Source organism: Aspergillus karnatakaensis (genome assembly GCF_047715665.1).
Source record: "Aspergillus karnatakaensis strain CBS 102800 unplaced genomic scaffold BJY04scaffold_32, whole genome shotgun sequence".
Lineage (NCBI taxonomy): Eukaryota > Fungi > Ascomycota > Eurotiomycetes > Eurotiales > Aspergillaceae > Aspergillus > Aspergillus karnatakaensis.
The window spans coordinates 132,539-153,106 of record NW_027395744.1 but is presented as its reverse complement, the minus strand read 5'-3'; the positions used below and the strand labels follow the sequence as shown (position 1 = coordinate 153,106).

The window sequence follows — 20,568 nt, the reverse complement described above, 5'->3', positions numbered from 1 at the left end:
ACGGTCGTTTGAACCATGCATGACGTAGAGACAAAGCTCCGCGGTGTCCGGCCACTGCACTTCTTTCTATCCTCTGTCGGATGCTCTCTCTCGCGTTGGTTCAGAATTCAGATAGTGGAGTGAGCAGATGAGCATTCATTTCCCTTCCGGAGTTAAGCCTGAGTCAACCTGTCTTCATCCCTGGTCCATCATGATTCGTTTACACCCCAGCCTCCTATCCGAAGTACGGCCGAACCATGTCTGATTTACTCCGTAGTGTCGGTGGTGCCCGGGCGATTTCGAAAACAAGGAAATTTCCATGGTACCAATAATTTGACTGAAGTGAACGAAATATGGACGTCTTCAATTCGACAATCGACAACTCTGGATGGAGACTGGTGTAATCTGATCCGTTGTTCGATGCCTACATTCGAATTCAGAAGACTTTTGTCATGACAGTGGGCCCTTTTTGAGCCTGGAGGCTGAAATTGTGAAGAAGGGCTAGAGTCAGCGCATTCCGGATCGGCCTAATAAAACGGAGTGGGCTTTCCTTTTTCACAATCTCAACTTCGTTAGCATTAAGATCTCCTGAAACTCGTTGAGGGAGTCTTCATACTTGTAACGATCTCAACTCGAAGCCGTCGGCGATTTTTTAAAAGCACGAAATCCAGCACCTCTTCATGAAGCCAGATCAAATCGAGAGTCCGTGGACGACCGGAAAGATCGTGTGGCCGCTGTGGCGTCTGTAGTCTGCAAGCCAGGCTCCGTCTCCAACGCGCTGGATCTCTTTAGCTCCACGTGTTCAGCGAACCGGGTTGCTGAGTCCTGAATTAGGCTTATGGCGCCTGCGAGAACGCTTCAAATCGCCGGGGGCGTTTTTTTTCTTTTTCTTTCTCCCACCGTCATAAAATTCACGATAGAACTTTGTTGTTCCTCTCAGTTCTGGGAAGCTTTATCCGATTAGGCGTTTAACATCATTAGCCGGCTTGAATCGGCCAGCCCGAGGACGAGAAAGGAAAATTCGAAAGTCGAGCTCAGTGCATGAAGGAGAGATAAAACGCAGCTCAAGTCTCGAATCCTTCGCGATGGAATTGCGGGGTAGAATGTTTTCTTCTGAATCTTCCGATCCTGATAGCAGAGGACGTGGTTCTAAGAGCCAATAGCCGTCTGAAAAAAGAAACTACGAAGTGATAGGTGCTAAGTAAGAAGAGAAGATGGGTTCAATTCAGACCGATTGAAAGCTGCAGAGCCCAGAGCTCCAGAGAACAGGAGTGAGTATTCCCCTAGCACGGAGTAGATAGATACTACTGAGTAAACAGAACCTAGCTGCGTTGGAGAAGCGACTCGGACCGCCGTGTGTAACCAGATTACGGTAATACCAGCACTATCCTCCGCAGCAACGCCAGTTTTATCGGTAATGACGTGACAGCCGAAAGGCCACCTGCAGCCTGCAGGAGAGCACCCGTGGGCGCTGCACACACTCCAACTCAAGCTCGCCTCAACACCATGGCTCAATGGGCGACGCCACTCTAAACATCACTCAGTCGCACTGATTTCTCACTGCCATGGATTTTGACTACAAAACCCGAAAGGAGGCCTTCGTGTCGAATCTGACTGGAGGAAGCATCCTGGAGATCAATGCAGTCACGCTTGTTGCTCCGGTAAGTGCGCATTGCTGCTCCCTCAAACGTCTCGCTACTTGCGCGACTCTTGAGGGTCCCAATTAGCTCCAAGGGCTTCTGTGAAAGTCGAGCATTCTGTCGGGCGCTTTGGAGCACTTTCGGAACAAATTTCAGCTTCGTGCTGTGAGCATAGGGGTATATTGCAAGCTTCATGGATATTACACCGAAAACACCAAGACTCCTATTTGCTTGTTTATCATCATCATTTCCTCCAGCTACTAACAGATCTTGACTTCATATTACTAGGCGTCCGTTTTCCTTTGGTCGGTTTTACAGTCTCGACTGTCTTTCTTCACTCCCTACAGCCCTGCCGCTCTGATCACCGATTTCCTGCTCAACGTCTTAGCCATTTTGTTCGCCACCACCCTATACTCATCGGCCCCATGGCTTTTGAATCTGTTCCTCGTTTCGCCCGCTCTCCTGATATTGCTAAGTTCTCGATCCCGGCGCACCAATACCAAAGCGAAACCCCGACAGGTCGCTGCCTCACATAATGAATCACTGCCTATTCACCCTTTTCTCACAACCTACCGTGCGTCGATGATGATTGTCACCTGTGTTGCTATACTAGCCGTTGATTTTCGTGTCTTTCCCCGTCGGTTCGCCAAAGCTGAGAATTGGGGCACTTCCTTGATGGATCTAGGCGTCGGGTCCTTTGTGTTCTCCGGCGGAGTGGTATCCGCACGCTCGGTTCTCAGAGATCCCGCGCAGAAGACCCTCGCGCAAAGAATTACCAGATCAGTTCGCCATTCGATTCCCCTGCTTGTCCTGGGCCTCATTCGACTCTACAGCGTGAAGAATTTGGAGTATGCAGAACATGTAACAGAGTACGGAGTGCATTGGAATTTCTTCTTTACGTTAGGCTTTCTGCCACCGTTTGTGGAAATTTTCGAGGGCTTGGCCACTATCATTCCATCATATGAGGTACTGTCACTCGCCGTTGCTGTGTTGTATCAGATAGCGCTCGAGTCGACAGACCTAAAAGGCTATATCCTGGTGTCGCCCCGAGGCCCAGGTCTGCTTTCCAAAAACCGCGAGGGTATATTTTCCTTCCTGGGCTATCTAGCCATCTTCCTTGCGGGGCGTGCTACCGGAATCCGAGTCATCCCAAGCGGGATTTCAGCTTCAACAACACCGCAACAGGCTCGAAAGCGCGTGCTTGCTAGCCTAGGACTGTTAGCTATAGGATGTGCTGCTCTATTTGCTATGAACTCCACCTACTTCTTAGGATATGGAGCCGGTATTCCTGTCTCGCGACGGCTTGCGAACATGCCATACGTTCTCTGGGTCGCAGCTTTCAACAACGCTCAGCTGTTCCTCTTTTCTCTGATCGAGACCGTATTCTTTCCTACTGTTCACCGAGCGGTGGCATCAAGTAAGAACGAGGAAGCGGAGCGCACAGCCTTCGCGACGAGCCCAATCATGAAGGCCTTTAACCGCGGCGGACTTGCTGTTTTCCTGGTTGCCAATCTTCTAACTGGCGGAGTCAATCTGACGATTCCGACACTGGATGTTCAGGATGGACAAGCCATGCTTATTCTGGTCGGATACGCCGCCGTCATCACGGGGGTCGCTTTGGGACTTGACAAAGCTAACATCAAGATAGCTCTATGAGCTGCAACTCGGCGCACTAGATGATTATGGATATGTTGCTCTATAATATTCTGCGCGCAAACCTCGAGGGCCCGGCCTGAGGGGTTCGAAGGCGTGTCCGGTAAGACGACATGGGGTTTGTGCTACGCACTCGACACTGCGCATGGTCGCACAAGCTGGAGCCAGAGACCTCACCTTATTTGAAAAGTGCACATAGTTTTGACTAAAGAAAATACTTGATGCTCGATGATTTGGGGTCAAATTGCTGCTTAGGTTTCACCTGAGTGGTGCTGGTTTAGCCAAGGATCACATGCAAATTGTAGCTCCACTTGGTCACCCTCAGGCCTCAGCTCCGCTCAGCTGTATAATAATCCTCCTCCTCCGTAAGCTTTAAGGAGCTCCAGAGTCTCAGCTCCTGCTCACCCTGGGCAGTTTTGTAGTCTCGATCCGCCCACAGCACTCTCAATTGCATCAAATCTGCAAATATGACGGCTGGTCACGGGCCAGCATCTTTCCTTAATTATCCTGCAATTCGTGAAGGCCCCTCGGTTCCCTACAACAATGAAGATCAGTCCATCCCCGTCTTCCGGGGATTACCACTGGCAATCGGAGCTTCGCTGTAAGCAGCCCGCAAGGACCACAGAGTGACTATCTGTTGATAATAACAGTTTTGTGTGTCTAGGATTTCCAATATTGGATTTATTCAGAGTTATCTCTGGCGCGACGCTGGCTTTGACGTGGTCCGCAAGATCCCCGACTTAGACCAATATGTCGCCCGCTACGATCCGACCGTTGTCCCCGTTTATGGCAGTGAGCAGTATATGGAAAACCCTAGGATATGTGTTCCCGTTCCAGAATCTAGAAGACGTGGAAATAAGGGTTACTACACTTCGGCCGATTATCGCGCTCTCTACCAGTCTGGAAACTTGACCCCTACGGCTGTAGTCGATGCTCTCCTCTCCGTGATCCGTCGCGATACCAAACCGCCGGGGAAACATTCAGTTGCGTTCGTTGAATGCGCGGTTGAGAAAGCTCGCGCTGCAGCCGTGGCCTCTACACAGCGATATAAGAATGGCAAACCTCTGGGCCCCCTCGATGGTATTCCCGTTACGGTCAAGGATGAAGTCCATATTGAAGGGTACCGCCGGACTCTGGGGACAAAGCTGGATTTCACAGGCGAACACGCTGGCTCTACATCTTGGTGTGTCAAGAAATGGGAGGAGGAGGGTGCCATAATTATAGCAAAATCCACAATGCATGAGCTGGGCTTGGGTATGTCTGCGATAAGCACGCTCGTCTTCTCGTCATGATTGACTAATTATTCCTCTCATAACAGACACAACAAACAATAATCCGAACTTCGGCACGCCGAAAAACCCGCATAACCCCGAATACTACTGCGGCGGCTCTTCCGGCGGCTCTGGCTACGCTGTCGGCGCAGGTCTCGTTCCCATCGCCCTTGGTGCTGACGGCGGTGGTTCAATCCGTATCCCGTCTTCCTTCTGCGGTGTTTGGGGTCTCAAGCCCTCCCACAGCCGCGTCAGTGGCTTCCCCACCGTAGGCCTGGCTACTACAGTCGGTGTACTTGGTCCTATAGCCTCAAACATTGATGATCTGGCTTTAGCCTACAGAGTCATGGCGACCCCAGCACCCGCATCCTCAGACCCCCAATCCGCATCCTTCCCGTCCCCCTTGTCCGAGATTTCACACAGGGTACCAATATCCCATACCGACAAAACGATCGGTATAGTTTCCGCCTGGCTTGACCGTGCCGAGCCCGCCGTCCGCTCAACGTTTGACAAAGCCTTGACCTACCTCCGCGATAAGAAGAAATACACAGTTCTCGAAATCTCAATCCCCTACATCCCCGAAGGTGCCCGAGCCCACGTAATAACTATATTGGCTGAAATCGCCTCGGGTATCTCCCAGTCCCAGATCCCACACCTAACAGCTCCTAATAAAGTCATGGTTGCAATGGGGATGAACCAGGTTTCTGGCCAGGATTTCGTCGCCGCACAACGTTTGCGATCCCTCCTTATGTCGCATCTGGCGCACTTGTTCAAAAAACACCCGGGTCTGCTGATATTCACACCGACGTCCCCAATTCCGGGCTGGAAGATCGCAGGCGGCGACGCAGATCTTGCGCGCGGGGTTTCGGATGGAAAGTCTTCCGTGAGGAATATGGAGTATGTCTGGCTTGCCAACTTTACAGGCTGCCCCGCCATCTCCTGCCCCGGAGGGTATGCTATAGACAATGGGCATCGAGTGCCGGTTGGCCTAATGGCAATGGGCGAGTGGGGAAGTGAGGAGGATCTCATTGCATTTGCAAGAGATGGAGAGGGCATCTTAGATCTTCCGGATGGGGATGAGACTGTAGCAGAAGGACGAGCTGAGCAGGCGACGGGCTTGACGATTCCGCGTGGTGCAGAGGCGGTTTGGGAGGATGTTATCGAGAGTGCCAAGAAGGCGGGTGCTACGGCTTGAGTAGTGATTGTGTCTTTTTATACCCTGTATTTTCTATGATTCGAAACAGAATGAACTGTATACAAGCATGGTTGTTGTGTCGTAGTCTCAAAGTGGCGGGCACGGGTTCCACAGGCCACAGCGCCCGGAAAGATGGATTTAATTCCTGACACCTGGGATCGAGAATATGCCAGATTCGACAGTCATGTGTTTATAGCATGCTGAGGGATGAGGGGATGGCGAGTCATTTGAAAGAACAAGAACACGAACAAGGCGCTACTCTCGACGCCCAGACTCGACATTTATTCATTCATTCATTGACACCAACCAGCCTCTCTCTTTCCCCAATCTCTCTCTTTCTCCCTCTCCCTCTCGCTCCTGCTCCTGCACCTGAGCTCTCCCATCCATCAAGCTTTCCTTCTCTTTCCTTCCGCCAACATCTCCTCGAATTTGCTCTGGACTCAATACAATCTCATTGTCTACAAAGGTTTATCGACTATTGGTGGCGTGTTAGTGGCCCCGCCCGCATCGGTTTCAGATCTACATCTAGCCAGCCACCTGCAGAGTATAGGTAGCGTGTCTCACTTCATGCTCCCTTGGGTCGCTGTTCATCTATCTAGTAGGTACTTCCTGAAGCCAACTTTACTTGTGCGACATATACTCGCCTGCCTTTTGATCCTCGGTTGAACAAGCATTTATTAATTTCTTCCATCAGCAATACCTCCTCTATACGACTCAAGACCTGGCAACCCTACATCGACCTCATTGGTCGTTCTGCCGGATTAGGGTCAGCTTACCTGTCTATCACCTTGCAAGCTTCGAGGATCTTTTCAAAAGGCTCATCATCTCCTGAGATCCCAGTATCCAGGACCATCGCCAACTTCCCGCAGTAAAGCGCGCATAAGCGGCGTTCCGCCGCCGGTCTGCAAGAGCAGAAGGAGGAAATTCGAGAAAAGTCGACAGCACCACGATCATGAGTCCGGCAAAGAAGAAGACCTCTGCAAGACTGTCTGCCTCTAAAGCAGGTCAGCCCAAGGATAATGCTTCGCCTGCCAAAGAACCTTTGCCCGAAGATAGTATTCCATACACAAAGGAAGCTCTGACCCAGAAAGATCAGCGTTCCGATATCAGTGAGGAAAGTCCGGCCCTTCAGATTGTTGTTTTGGTAAGTGGCTTGTGCTTTTGGCGGGGCCCGTCCTGCTGCAAACATGCAGGATCCTAATTATTGAGAGTATGCTGACGGTCCTTCAGGGGCCAACGGGAGGTCCGCGCGAAGATAGAGTAACCAGCCTTTTGGTCAAATCGCTTGCCGTTGATTGGGCTCCGAATTGTGTGATTGCAGTGGACGCAGGGACTTTGGTATGCGGGATTATCAACGTTCTGAGCAGGACCGAGGAAAACGGCTCCCAAGACGGTATCCCAAAGTCCGGCTTTTTTGCTGGACTACGCCTACCCCACGATCGCGATACAGCAAATGCAGCCTACATCTTTCAGAAGATCATCGGATCCGTTTTGATCACACATCCCCATATAGACCATGTGTCAGCGCTGGCCATCAATACCCCGCTTTTGGAGCGAGGACATGCTCCAAAGATAGTTACAGGGTTACCTTCGGTGATAGATGCTCTGAAGACCCACGTTTTCAACGGTGTGATCTGGCCAAATCTTTCTAATGAGGATCAGGGCGCAGGTCTTATTGCATACAACCGCCTCCTGGAAGGGGGAAATACTTCGATGGGCAGCGGTCAGTTGAAGGGCTATGTAACAGTTTGTGATGGGCTGCTGGCTCAATGCCTCGGTGTCAGCCATGGACGTGGCGCCCCAACGGCAGAGCTACGACGAGCAAGCAGCGTATGCTTCCCAGGAGATAGGTCTGGCTCACAATCCACTCCACGCTCGCCCTATAGAGAGCAAACGTATAACACCGCCGAGAGTTCCGCATTCTTTCTCCGGGATCAGCAGACCGGAGCTGAAGTTGTCATATTTGGTGACGTTGAAGCTGATTCAATATCCAAAGAGCCTCGCAACAGACGGGTGTGGGAAATGGCGGCAACCAGAGTGGTTGATCGTCGACTCCGTGCCATCTTTATAGAGTGTTCCTACAGTGATGAAACCGATGATGACCAGCTTTTCGGCCATCTCTGTCCGCGACATTTGATCCAAGAACTGAGCGTACTCGGCCAGCTCGTTGCTGAATCAAAGGGCCTAAAGTTCGCAACGGCATTGTCGACTGCAAAACGCAAACGCGAGCACAACTCCGATTTAGTTTCGGACTCGTCCTTGAGCCCAAAGACAAAACGGGTATCTGCCTCAAGCAAAGCCGGCTCTTTGGCTTACACCAGACGCGCTTCATCGAGAGGCACGTCCGACGAGGCTGACACCCGTGATTTGACCGAGTCAGGAGCTTTGGTAACCGTCTCCCGGCGTCCTTCTGCCCATCGAGCGTTGTCTGACTTTACGGCCGTCAACGAGAAGCCCTTAGCAGGCCTACCCATCTTCGTGATTCACGTGAAGGAGACCCTCTCCGATGGGCCGGATCCACGGGAGCAAATATTGCAAGAGCTGGTTGAGCAAGGGGAAGCAATCGGATTAGGTTGTGAGTTTCATGTCCCCAGACGTGGCGAAACGATTATCCTCTGATTATCTCGCTCTGAGCTTGAGTACTTTGTATCTTTTCACCGAGCGTTCTTTACTGTATAAAGTCGAAGCCTGGCATAGTCCAGGATGTATTATTACCCCTGTTCGTTAGTTTCCTGAGTAGTAGGGTTGCCGACCCAAGTATATCTATCTCCAACCGCATTATGAGACAAATGATATTTCTTCAACCATGATCACCCCCAACGTAGTCTGGTCTTCAGACTCAGTCATGTGTGCAGACTGCGCGCAAATCAACGGTCTAAGGCTCCATTAGTGGTTTTGGATAGCGATATTTGTCCTAAGTAAGCCATGGGTCAACTTGCGCTTTCACTTCTTTTGTTGAAAAGGCGTCCCCTCAGGAGCGATACTCCGTTTGGTCTGATATCATTCCTTCCGTCTCCAGCACAAATATAGCCCTGTGCGTCAGGTAGGTCTCATCTAATCGTTGTGATGGCTTCTCCCTGAGCTCCCTGCGAAAAGAGGTTTCATTTCTACCAAGATGTTGCTTTTTCCTTTTGGAGAACTAAATTTTGCGGATCAAAAGGGGCTTCCTTGGGGTTATGAGGCGCTCTTCATGGGTATACAAGTGGACCAATGATAGCTGTGCTGTAGATCAATTACGGCGAAATTGAGTTGCATGAGTGATGTTAATGACGAAGATAAATCGAAGCTTATTGATTTCAGCGGATCGGAGTTCCGAAAAGTGGTGGTATCTAAATAAGAAAAGTATAAAAGCTCGGATACACAAGCTCTTCTTCGAATATCCGTCGGACCTGGGCAAGGACAAATCGCTCGACTTTGCCGACATTCTTGAGGACCTGTTTCCCGTCCTCCTTGCGGCCTATTTCACTCTCAACTCTGATCTCCTGTAAAAGTCCGAGACCTTTTTGTTTAGGATCTGGGTTCCCACTACTGCCTTTGCCAGGCTCCTGCTGGCTAGCAGCGGGAGTAGGATCAGGCCCAACAAGGGCATCCGCGTCTTCCGGCGACAAGAAGCAGAAGTGCACACGTTTACGGATGTATGCTATCACAGCAACGCCGTCAAATGTGATGCCAGTAACGTTAAGTTTGAGAGGAAGCCCCACAAAGCTTGGCATGGGGTAGTCAAGCAGAATCTCGGCTGTCAGAGATAATTTAATATTGCCGGCATATTTGGCGTGGCAGAGGATCTGGAAGTCTTCGGGTCGGCGTTCCCGCATGCGTGGCGGGGGGTGGAGTGAATTTGCTGAGGTAGGGTCTTCGGTGAGGTGTTGATGTTCGTCAGGGTGGGAGGCAGCATCTCCGCTGTTCTTGTTTGAGCCTGTCGGGTGCGAGCTTGCTGTGGATGGCCGAGACGTCGGGTTGCTCGAGTCTATGTCAGCGTCGGCACGGTGGTGCGGCGAGGGGCGGCTTTCGCTTCTCCCATCCGTCCAGTTGTTGAATGGAGAGCCACCGGCGACGGCAGCCAGAGGTGTTTGCGTGCCTGACAGGCCTCCTAGGGACATAAGGTGATAACCTAGTGTCGAGGTTCCGCCGGGAATGCCCGGGGTGCCGGCGCGAGGGAGGAAGTGCGGATTGAGGTGGTCGCCCAAAGCTATCGGGGAACGTAAGGGCGAGGAGTGTTGGTGAGATTCCGCATTGAAGGGATCTCGGAGCGGATGATGCCCGCTTATCGGTATATCTTCTCGGTATGGCTCATTCAGCTCAGGCTGTGTTCGGTCCCACGGGTTGTCGTGCATCGGGTGTTGGAGCTCTTCGGAGATCTCGGAGGTGGCATCGGAGTCGTCATCTTCGTAGAAGTCGGCGAAGGGCTCGCAAAAGTCCTTGATCTCTAGATCGGGGGCAATTGTGCCGAATTCGAAGGAATGGACGTGGACGGAGCGGATGAATCGCGGGAGGGGCACTTGCTGGAATTTGTCGTGGATGAAGGAGCGGATTCGCTCTGCTAGAGCCTCACCATCCGGACCAGAGGTAGCAGTACCCCAATCGACTTCGATGGACATCACATGTGGTGAAAGTCAGGGAAGGGAATGAGAATAATGCTGGCGAACAGGAGCGCGTCCAGGGAAGAACAGAAGAAGCGATGAGCGCATGGGGTGCAGGTCACATGACTCCGCAATGACCATCCAGCGATCCGATCAGGTGCAGGTTCAGCAGCCTCAACTTCCAACGTGCATCGTCCCCATCAACAACAGTCTTTGACTCCATTCTTCCCTGCGGGAACTGGCCTCGTGGATGCCTGCCCTTTTGCTCAGCAAGGCCTTTGTGCAGCGTCCAGCTCTGCAACCGGTTTTTACGCCGCTTTAGGTTTACCCACGGGGTCGGACCCAGAGCTCTGGGACGGCGACTTCGCTGCCTGCCTCGTTTCCTCCCGCTCCTATTTATTTAGCTGCGCGATTTCAAGGCGGAACAAGACCCTCAGCTTCCGCGCAGAGCATTTCCCAGAACGGCTGCCTTGACTGGCTTCCCGTGAGTCCACGAGTCAATAATCCCCCATCATCCATCATGATCCAGGGGCTGCGCCGCTGCCGGCCATGAGATTTGCAATGGCACCAGCTGCTACCATGGTTCTGGCCACCAGATATCCGCATTTCGGTGGCCCTGAGATCGACCCAACACTCCAGCTCTGGATCTTGCTATCGTAATTGGTCTTTCGCATTGTTTTCTTGCTGTTGCAAACTTGCAAAGGATGAACGGGTGGATATTCGCCCGCCTTTTCACCTTCATCTTTCATTAGCTTTCCATCCCCCCCCCTGATCCTGGTTTATATTTCGTCTGACTGGCTCTCCATGACAGCAGAGACTCTTGCTCCTATCTGTCTGTGGAGTTTGAGACATGCCGGTCTCTCCGCATTCCTTTTATTTTGAGCCTAAGGACTGTGATAAACCTCTTGGCGTCAGGAAGGGGCGCCACAACCCGCGGAAGTTCTTTGATGACACTCGCAAATCGGCCCTCGCTAACCCCCAATTTCGTCGTTGACTCGCTGGTCTCGACTCTCGACCCTGCGGCACTGTCACCGAACATCCGACCATGCGCAGCGAACTGACTCCGCGCCAGGATCCATGGACAACCCCCCAGCTAAATATCAAGGACCATTATTTAAAATGGTCTCACTCATCAGGTTACAGCCCTCATTAGGGCATCTCGGAAATGAACCTTCATTTACGCGCCGCCTCAGCAGTCAACACTAGTTTGCTCTCTTCACACTCAGTTCCGTACCCGCTAGCCTTGTTTCCCCCTCTCCCGCGTCTCCAATGACTCCAGTGTGCCTCGATCGCCACCGAATAACCCCATACACGCCTGCGATCCTCTCTCTGATTCGACGCTTCACATCAGATGATGAGAGGTGTCTGCGGTGCTAGTGCACCTGCGATGTATGGTGCTAATCATAGCTGACCACGGAAGAAAACTAAACGAATAAGAAGCTTTCTTCCCCCCTCTTGCACACAGACTGGCTCTGCTTCTGCGCACACGCCAATACCATTCCCTCCAAGGTACGCGAAATCACCTACACCCGGTGCAAAGTGAGGCGGTTAGACTGTCCGACCCAGAGAGGCAAAAACCACCTTTTCTCTCGGCAAATCCGCTTCACAGGCTCTCTCTTCCGTTCATCGAGGCCCGGTCTTGTCTCAAGATCATTGATGGGCTTCTCTCCCCCACTAGACCTATCCGAGTAAGCCGATCTAGGAAGGAATGTGATGAGGCAACATTAGACTTATCACTAGACTGCTGAAACTCACACTAGGAAGAGATCCTGGCCGTTGACGAAATTCTCCTAGAACCGGCAGGAACAGTCCACGCAGTTCCCAGGCAGAACCGGCCGAGACTGCTTTCCGACAGGGATGCTGGGATGCTGGGATTCTGGGAGGGACTCGATGACCTGCCATCCTGGGTTGGAGACCGGGGTGCCCGGTGCTCTGAACACCGACTTGAATAATACCTGAATTATTCTTGCGGCGCTGTGGCTGTCCCATGCACTCTGTAGTTCCTTGTCCTTGCGTCTCATCCCTGCAGATTCCTACTCCGACTCCGTAGGCCGCGGGCACTGGGCAAGCGAGAGAGTGGGAATTGCCTAGGATCTGCCTGCACCTGCTACAGTAGAGGACGTGGTCTCTCGTGAAGTTGAGTGTAAAACATAATCAAAGATTGTGGTAGTGTCAGAAGTAGTAGCTTAGCAGACTGCAGCACAAAAGTACAGAAAAAACCAGACTATGCCACAAGCCCATGGGAAAAAGCCACCGAAGCAGAAAAGGAAGGACAAAATCGGCCACAGAAGCACGAGCAAGAAATCAAAGTATAGACAAGCAAGATAAATCAGAAGCATAGAAACTGGATTTCGTTCTCTCATCTCTCACCCCTTCTCCTTCTCTTTCAAATTCAACTCAAACTTTCAGATAGAACACGTCAACGGAGCGGTCAAGAGAGTTGTCGAGCTGGCTGGTCCGGGCCACTTCATTCATCGGAATCATCACGATAATCGGTTGCATTTGAGCGGCGGACGGACGATTCGTTCCCTAAAGGGTGTACTCGTTAGATAGCGGTTTTGGGCCAGAGTTGTTTCATGACTGGTTCGAGAAGTTCTCGATTGATTTCCACTCACCCTCACGCTATACAGTAACTAGCCGCCGTGCTGAGGGCAGTTGTAACCCTGTCGTCGGCGGACTTGCTGGCGCACGCCAGTGCAAGATGTGCCTCGCTTAGCGCAATAGACCACATCTCCCTCCGGGTGCGTGCAACCGCAGTCGTACTTGTAGAAGTATTGAGAGCACATCTCGGTGATCTTCAAGAGGGGGGATTGGAGAAAAGTGATTTGGGTTCGAGATAGATCCTGGACAGCTCGAGAGCAATAAGAAGGCTGATGGTTGAGTCTGATGGAAGTTTCTTGGAGGAAGCCGATGATGGAATTGTTGATGATGTTCCGGACAACTCGATGGGTGGTGAGGATCTTAAATAGTTCACGACGCCCGAGCTGGTGGAATCTCAGTCATAGAGCAGGGCTCCCTCGATGACTGCGCCGCAAAAACACCCTCGATAGGCACAACAAAAAGAAGCAACAGGAGTGGATATGAGTGCATCAAAGAGTAAGACATATGGGGTGAAATAAAATAAAAATAATAAAATAAAATAAAACGTTTGGAAAGAGAAAGAAGACGAAGATTGTAGGTAAATGAAAGCGAACGGCAACTACTGATGCATGCATGCATGCTCTTCTTTCTCTTCCTAGTTTCTCCTTCTCCCCAGACAACCTCAAGACCTAATAGGCATAGGGGTTGGTGATTGAGCGTACATCACACCCGAATAGAGTCGTCTCAACGAATGATTCTATCCACAAATCGAAGCTCCTCGGGGACTACTGCATCCGGCACTCCAACATCTAGAGAGACTGGCGGTTATGCGGATCATCTGTGCAGGCGGAGGCAACCCGGGTCTGCCTAAGAGGAACATCTTGCCTTGTAAAGTAAATGGGGAGAAAGGTACTGGTCTGGTCATCGGCAGGATTAAACCGGATCCTTGCTCTTGAGCTTCATTAAACCCAGGCTGCATCATAAAGAGGCTTGACATCATGTTGAAGACAATGTGCTGTTCGAGTGAGCCAGTCACGAATGCAGTTTGTAGGGGGGGGATTTGAAAAATAAGAAAAAGCCAACACTTCCGGTATCGAATCAGTCCTCGTATAGAGCCAACAGCTCTATCAGTGTCCAAGGTCATGCCGCAGTCCGGCTACTGCCCTAACCCGAGCATCTGACGAACATCAGGCAGCGCCAGGTAATCAACCGATCATTCTTATTGTGACCTACACTGGCCATGATACTTTCCTCGTCATGAGGACTTGGCATCCGGCGAGAGCGGGTGACAGTGCAGCAAGGGTAGGGTCAAATCTTCTGATATGGTCACCTCAATATCAAAATTCCGAAGCCGCCTCCTAAGCATCGCGTTAGTTCACATGTAGTTGCTCACGACGGCAGCACTCGGCTCGTGAGGCACCCGTGCCATCCAGGGGGTGCCGCAGCTCCTTGACGTTTTGGCGTCCCGCATATATCGCAAAAACTATACGTCCCTCGATCCAACACGCGGACATTGCGGGTTCCTTACGGCGAGGCCGGGAGGCTAAGGAGACGAATCTGCGAGAATCACATTGTCATCACAAACAGTGCAGACCTGCTTCATCTGACCGACCAATGTATGAAGCATTCAGTACTTGACGCAGTTGGTGATATCTGCAAGCCTCATTCTGCTTCCCCACCTTTGTCTTGCTGTGCCGATTCTCTCAGTCGGAATCTCACAGCCCTTACTATAAAGGAAGGAGCCTGGAAAAGAAACTATCTCGAAATGAGTAAATGGACAGTTGCACAGTTGCAGAGCTTCACGAGCTCCAGATCGCATTGCAGATGTTGGTAAGTGTGATGCAGGCACAGTTCATACTCGCTAACTTAGTGTGTTCGCATTGGTGCACTCTCGGCCTATGGATTTTCGGACTTCTTCACAAACAATGAGACACGGACAATGATGAGTTTCTGGAGAAGGAAATTGATCACTTGGGAGAAGGTATCGGCGCGACTGCTGAGGCGTTTTTTGTTGCTCAGGCATTCTTCACCCTATGACTCCTCGGTTGAGCACCGCGGAGTAAAGTGACAGAGGCGAGACGGCACAGTGGGCGGAGGCGCTAAAACAGCGACAATCGACAGGTTGATTGCCGGCGGCACAGCAACTCCGTAGCCGCCGTTGGCTTCGGTGCCTCGAAGATCAGGTAACCATAGGTGTTCGTTGAATCTTTGACGAAGCAGCCTGCAGTGGACGAGAACGCCTTGCCTGGAGTTGGTCGATGACACCGCAGGAGCCTCAGGCCACGTGACTCCGCCTGTCTGTTCACACAAAGGTCGCAGCCGCCCATCTGAATTCTTCACACCTCCGCCTCTCTTCCTTTCTCGAGATTCGACTCTATCCTTTCGACGCTTGACTCTTGAAGGAGGAGACTTTATTGTTCGAAAGAGCAGCATCTGCCCCTTCGCGTCCGATTCCCGAGCACGATCTCCCCATTGTTGCTGATTCCGAACAAAGGGCGGAAACCGGCCCCAGATACGCCCCGGAAGGTTCTCCTGGGATCTGTGCTAATCTATGCTTATCTACTATTCCTTACCTCGCCCGCGTCCCGCTAAAACTATGCATTGCACGCATGATCTGGAAAGGGGGCTTGAGTAGTGGATAACATTACCGACTGCGCGAGATCGCCTGCAGCCAAGCGACGGCCAAACAATAAATCAGGTCATGTGGACTGGTTCGGCCACAGAAGAATGTGAAGAAACTGAGGCGAGAGCATTCAAGGGGTTACACGGCGCTTTCTGCAGCGGAGAACAACCCCACGACCGCACGCTCAATCCAGATCAATAGTCAGGGCACGTTTCTTGGCTACACTTCCTGGTTGCTGATCATCCGAGGCAGGGTTTCGGGAATGCGTCGGTCCAGGTGCTTGTGCTTATTTGAGGCCGCAATATGGAGGAAATCCCACCGGCGCCGACGCCCAATCGTAACACAGGGGCAACACCAGGGTCTGCGCAAGCTGATACACCACCCCGGTATGGTGGGGTACGCACTTTCGCGGTGGAAAGCGGATCGGTTAAAGCCAAGCCCTGAGTTGGGACAGGGGGCTGTCGAGAATGACGTTTTCAAGCCCTTTGGTTCCTAATAATACCGGTCTAGGCATGTGAAATATGGATTACAGCGTGTTTGATGATCGGTCCACCTTTGGACATGGGATAATCATGATGAATGCTTGACCGAGCGGGCAATCGATTCCGCGCTGGATCGACAAAGCTCGGTGACCCCTCTTGAACATGATGACTCTTGGCTGCTTCCTGCACATGTATAAAGAGGGCGACTCCGACCGGCTGGAAACGTCTTCAACTCACCAAGCTCATCTCAAGAACTCTCCTCTCCTTTGCTAAACTCTCGAAGCTCTTCCCCCTCCAAATCAAAGTTACCACGCTACCTTCAACCGCGAATAACCGAACACCATGTATACCTACACTGCCACCCACAAGTTCCTCGTCCTGGCTCCTGTCCAGTCTGCTCCTCTCCGCGTTGCCAAAGAGAACAAGTTCCTCGTTCTGTCTCCCACCGAATCTCCTGCTCTTTCCCCTATCGACGAGCAGATGGAAACCGAGAGCACCATTTCCTCTTTGGCTCGTGAGCGGTCCGACAGCCAGTCGTCCAGCGACAGCACCGCACAAATCCGCCGGACTGTCTCCCGCCTTCCTGGTGGCTTCCTTTACCTAGGCCACGACGCCCGCAGACCCTCGATCCCCAGTGTGTAGACTCAGGTAGCGACGCTGGCCGCCTAAGAGTTCCCGGATCGCGCTGGCCACGATATCGTCCACTCCGAAGTCCTACCTGGCGGAAACCTTTCAATTCTCATTGCTTTATTCTGTATTTCTTTGTGTCGCCATCTGGCGAATCCCATGTTCTCAACACCGTTTACCCGCATGACGCCTATGATACCACTAAACATATGCCCGCTCCCCGGAAGAAAGGAGGGCCACAGGAGATGAAGCGAGGGGGGGCAGCAGGATAGCTGCCAAGGGACAACTTGATATTTGCCAAGACCTATGCAATGGATAATCTGATAGTTTGCAGCTCTTGTTCCACAGCCAAGCAATGATAGTCGAGACTTTGCCCCTTAAAAGTGTTCCGCAAGATAGCAACAGTCGCCTTTGTAATCGGAAAGGCGGGCCCTGTAAATAAAGTACCGGCGACCAGAGACATCTACAGCAGTGGTCCAGACTTCTGACTCCGACTGGTAAAGGTAATCTGAGATCTCAGTTACACAAGAAAGAAGCAAGATGCCAGAATTCTAGACCCCCGTATGAATTCTTGGAGCCTACGTATCCCGTTCCTCCGGGCATGAGCCCACCCGCGCAACCTTCCTCTCCCCTGCGAGCGGAGGAAGAATGTGGCGAGGAGAAGGAGGGGCAGGCCGCAGAAATCCCCCATATCAGCAATCAAAGGATCAAATCTTAGGTTATCGTCCTGCATAAAACCTAATCTGCGCTTCCCTTACCCAGAAAAACACACCGGCATCTAGTCTATCAGCCCAGTGTCCACCGCAAATAGCCGACTTACACCAATCACGAGTAGCCGTCTCAGCGGGTGGTCAATTCCTCCAAGCGTTTGTAAAAAAGCAATTCTGACCCGCGGCGATGTCTCTATCCAACCGAAACAACTTGCGCTGCGAGCTTGCGCCCCTGGGGGATTTCACTGGTGTACAACCGACGTTGGGATACGTACTCCTTAGTGGGGTGGATATCTACCGATGGCGACGCAACGCGATGGCAAGGGCAAGGGTAAGGGCAATATGACGGGATTCGATTTCCAACCCATGATTCCACATGCTGCTGCAAGCCTCGTTCGTCGCTCGGCGGTCTCATCCACTCCCGGCGTGTTACAGGGAATTCTTGGCCGGATTTGTGCTTCCTATCGTCCGACGTCTTGGATTCCCACAAATTACAATAATGCTATGCTTTTGCTTTTTCCTTGGTGGTGGAGGGGAGGAAACAAAAAGGGTGGGGTGATCATATGACCCTTCCTCCAGGTTTTGTTGCTTTTTATCCGTTTTCATCCTGTGTGACGGTAAGGTTTTTGGGAGGGGGGGCCTGTACCGCTGTTTACATCTTCCCGTATTTGTACACTATAAGCTCGGTTAATTTCTGATTATTTCTGAGACCTGAGAATGTTTGGGAGTCTGGACTCTCCTCAGCGCAAGGAAGGCATTGGATCTCTTCTTGGCTCTCTTGGCTTCCGTCTGGACGGTATGCGCTCTCTGCCTCCTTGCTTCCTCATGCTCATTCATCACGTACGTTGCAGTGTTGCTTGACCTTATCTTACCTGTCTGCCTGGGTACTCAGACACTGAGGGGGTGGCTGGCTTTGTGGAGGGTCTCTTCCACGTCAGAGGCGCGATATTGAGAAGATCAATAATCTTAGAAATGTATTTTGATAATCGGATTCCTCATCTGATGAGGCGATGCATGCTGAGTCTGTCGATCATTTACGAGGACTAAGCCTTGATCTGCCTTGGCGCTTGGAGCGAACCGTGGAAATTGCTGTGGGACAAGAACTGTCCATTCAATATTCATCAGCTGCTTTTTTTTTGCTCTCTAGGTTCACCGGTCTGAATTCTGTCTCGGGAGTCGGGGCACACTTCAGCTCATGACTCATACATGATACATGCTAACCAAAGCCACTCACCCGCTCCCCCTCGTTCGCGAGCTGGAAGCCCGGCTGGCGTCCGCAATCCGCACTGCACGCTCCCCCACACCTCCTTGTGTATTCAACCCCCACCAGATTCGCAATCAGATTATCAAGCGTTACGGGGTAATACCCCTCTTCTCCACAATCTAACTCCTGAATTATACCCATGTTTTTGGTTATACAGTTTACGTTGAAAGACTCAAATGGGGGGAAAAAAAAAGATCAGTACCTACCGATCTCATCTATCCGACGTATCGATTCCGCCTCAATACTTCGTACAAAGTTCTGCTTCCGCCCTTGGCAGGAACTCCCTCCGCGCCCTTCCCTTAGGAGGTCGGAAGCCAAGACAGTTCGCGGAACTGACTGTGCAAGGCCGAACAAGATATGGTAGGTATGGTCTGTTACATTGTGGACTAGAAAGTAGTTCTAATCAGTAGAATAGACTGTTTGTTATTCGTAGAAGTAATTCAGATGCTAGATGATATCAACCTAACGAGCAAGACGTACACCCAATGTACAAACTCTCGACTCCCTTCCCACTTTAAACACACTGAGTAAGGCAACAAGAAAACATTTTTCCCGAGAATGCCGCGAAATGAGCAAGGTCCAACCCTTATCGACTATTTAAGACAATCATGAAGCATAGCGAGGCCTCTGATTCAATTGCAATGAGCACAATATCTCGGAGCCAGGTGAAATTTAAAGGGGCTGTTCACTCGTTGTGCATGACTGCAACAACGATGACACTCCCTGGCTCGCGGAGAACCGAGTAGCAACACTTAGTTGTCCTTCTTACCAGCGGGGCCATCGCTCTTGCTGCCTGCCACCTGGTCACCTAAGCTGTGGTATTCACGGGTCAGGCCCTCGCACTGCTTCTTCAAGGTCTCAATATCCCGCTCCTTCTCTTCAAGCTCCTTCTTCAGACGGCCAATCTCGCCCATGTCACCGGCCTGCGCAAGACGGGCAGAGTCTTTGCCGCCAGCCTGCTTGTTGCCCTCGAGAAGCTTGACGCGGTCCTCGAGACGCAGAGTTTCAAGAATCATGGTGTAGGTGCGGTTGAGGATGAGAGACAGGAAGAGAGTGAAACCACAGAGATACATGTTGCGCTGAGAATAGAACCTGCGTGCCTGGACTTCCATGCGATCGGTACCGAGTGCGGCCGCTCTGCTAACAAAGCAATTAGTGAATACAGCCACTATGAGCGATTATGGAATGATTTTGTACGTACCCCATGTTGTTGCCCTCCTTAGAGAAGGAAGCAACCTCCAGCTGAACCCGGTACACCCGGTTGACACTGTCAATGAACAGGATAAGGATAAATATAAAGGTTATCTATCACTGTTAGTCGCGATGCTTGGTAGGGAGTGTCCAAGCCTACCCTCAACCCGTACTGTAACTTCGCTATTATAGGACTCTCAGAGATGAACGCGAAAAGCTTGCGCCTGACGGTGAACGGAAGGGGCACAATCAGACCCAAGAACACCGCCATCTCGAAGACGAGGAGGCAAAAGACCTGTCATCAGAAGGCATTAGTTTCAAAACTCTAGATCGTGAGTGGCATGTAGGATGATCTAGGCTGTTGGAAAGCGCAGCGCGGAAGATCGGCTGCAATATGCAAGACGCATCTGTTAGACACACATACAAGACTGTAATAGAGGGTCATCTTGCTGTTCTGGTTGGTGCTGCTAGTGAGGAGAGCTTCGTTATTTTTGATAAAGCAGAAAGCTCGGGCAGGAAGATGAGGGGACCTCAGAAAACGTAAACAAAAGGCGAATTGGTGTCTTGACAGCCACAGAGGCTTAAGAACAAGTTGAGATGAGAAAAGGCAACTGGTAGAGCAAATATTAAGAGAAAATCAGTGATGAATCGAGGAGAGAACTGCTCGGCTGGGTGAGGGAGAGATGAGGTGGTCTTTTAGCAGGTTCCGACTTGAGAAGACGTCATAAATGCTGGAAGCTGGCAGCCAGTCACGTGATATTAGGAGGCCACGC

At 51.4% G+C, this 20,568-nt stretch overlaps 7 protein-coding genes across 7 annotated transcripts; 4 read left to right on the top strand and 3 right to left on the bottom strand.

Annotated features, from left to right (window-relative positions):
- The first annotated feature begins 1,465 nt into the window (after positions 1–1,465).
- Positions 1,466–3,660, top strand: gwt1 (putative GPI anchor biosynthesis protein Gwt1). The gene is made up of 2 exons (XM_073711709.1): positions 1,466–1,640; positions 1,908–3,660. The coding sequence occupies exons 1-2, from the start codon at positions 1,545–1,547 to the stop codon at positions 3,273–3,275; spliced, it is 1,464 nt and encodes a 487-aa protein (XP_073569989.1). The 5' UTR covers positions 1,466–1,544; the 3' UTR covers positions 3,276–3,660.
- A 1-nt stretch (position 3,661) lies between these two features.
- BJY04DRAFT_191843 (amidase) lies at positions 3,662–5,807 on the top strand. The gene is made up of 3 exons (XM_073711708.1): positions 3,662–3,873; positions 3,937–4,526; positions 4,591–5,807. The coding sequence occupies exons 1-3, from the start codon at positions 3,740–3,742 to the stop codon at positions 5,736–5,738; spliced, it is 1,872 nt and encodes a 623-aa protein (XP_073569988.1). The 5' UTR covers positions 3,662–3,739; the 3' UTR covers positions 5,739–5,807.
- Positions 5,808–6,371: 564 nt separating this feature from the next.
- pdeA (3',5'-cyclic-nucleotide phosphodiesterase PDE1) lies at positions 6,372–8,712 on the top strand. Its single transcript, XM_073721127.1, has 2 exons — positions 6,372–6,882; positions 6,969–8,712. The coding sequence occupies exons 1-2, from the start codon at positions 6,691–6,693 to the stop codon at positions 8,355–8,357; spliced, it is 1,581 nt and encodes a 526-aa protein (XP_073569987.1). The 5' UTR covers positions 6,372–6,690; the 3' UTR covers positions 8,358–8,712.
- A 165-nt stretch (positions 8,713–8,877) lies between these two features.
- mdm12 (ERMES complex subunit MDM12) lies at positions 8,878–10,370 on the bottom strand. Its single transcript, XM_073711707.1, has one exon. The coding sequence runs from the start codon at positions 10,334–10,336 to the stop codon at positions 9,068–9,070; it is 1,269 nt and encodes a 422-aa protein (XP_073569986.1). The 5' UTR covers positions 10,337–10,370; the 3' UTR covers positions 8,878–9,067.
- A 2,110-nt stretch (positions 10,371–12,480) lies between these two features.
- On the bottom strand, positions 12,481–12,955 carry BJY04DRAFT_191838 (uncharacterized protein). The gene has a single exon (XM_073711706.1). It carries the CDS (start codon positions 12,679–12,681, stop codon positions 12,505–12,507), a length of 177 nt encoding a protein of 58 aa, XP_073569985.1. The 5' UTR covers positions 12,682–12,955; the 3' UTR covers positions 12,481–12,504.
- A 3,390-nt stretch (positions 12,956–16,345) lies between these two features.
- BJY04DRAFT_219449 (uncharacterized protein) lies at positions 16,346–16,645 on the top strand (the record flags this gene model as incomplete). Its single annotated transcript, XM_073716596.1, has 1 exon — positions 16,346–16,645. The coding sequence occupies one exon, from the start codon at positions 16,346–16,348 to the stop codon at positions 16,643–16,645; it is 300 nt and encodes a 99-aa protein (XP_073569984.1).
- Positions 16,646–19,007: 2,362 nt separating this feature from the next.
- Positions 19,008–20,480, bottom strand: BJY04DRAFT_191830 (putative BAP31 domain protein). The gene is made up of 4 exons (XM_073711705.1): positions 20,220–20,480; positions 19,956–20,090; positions 19,806–19,909; positions 19,008–19,744 (listed from the first exon to the last, which is right to left on the bottom strand). The coding sequence occupies exons 1-4, from the start codon at positions 20,238–20,240 to the stop codon at positions 19,357–19,359; spliced, it is 648 nt and encodes a 215-aa protein (XP_073569983.1). The 5' UTR covers positions 20,241–20,480; the 3' UTR covers positions 19,008–19,356.
- Between the last annotated feature and the right edge of the window lie 88 nt (positions 20,481–20,568).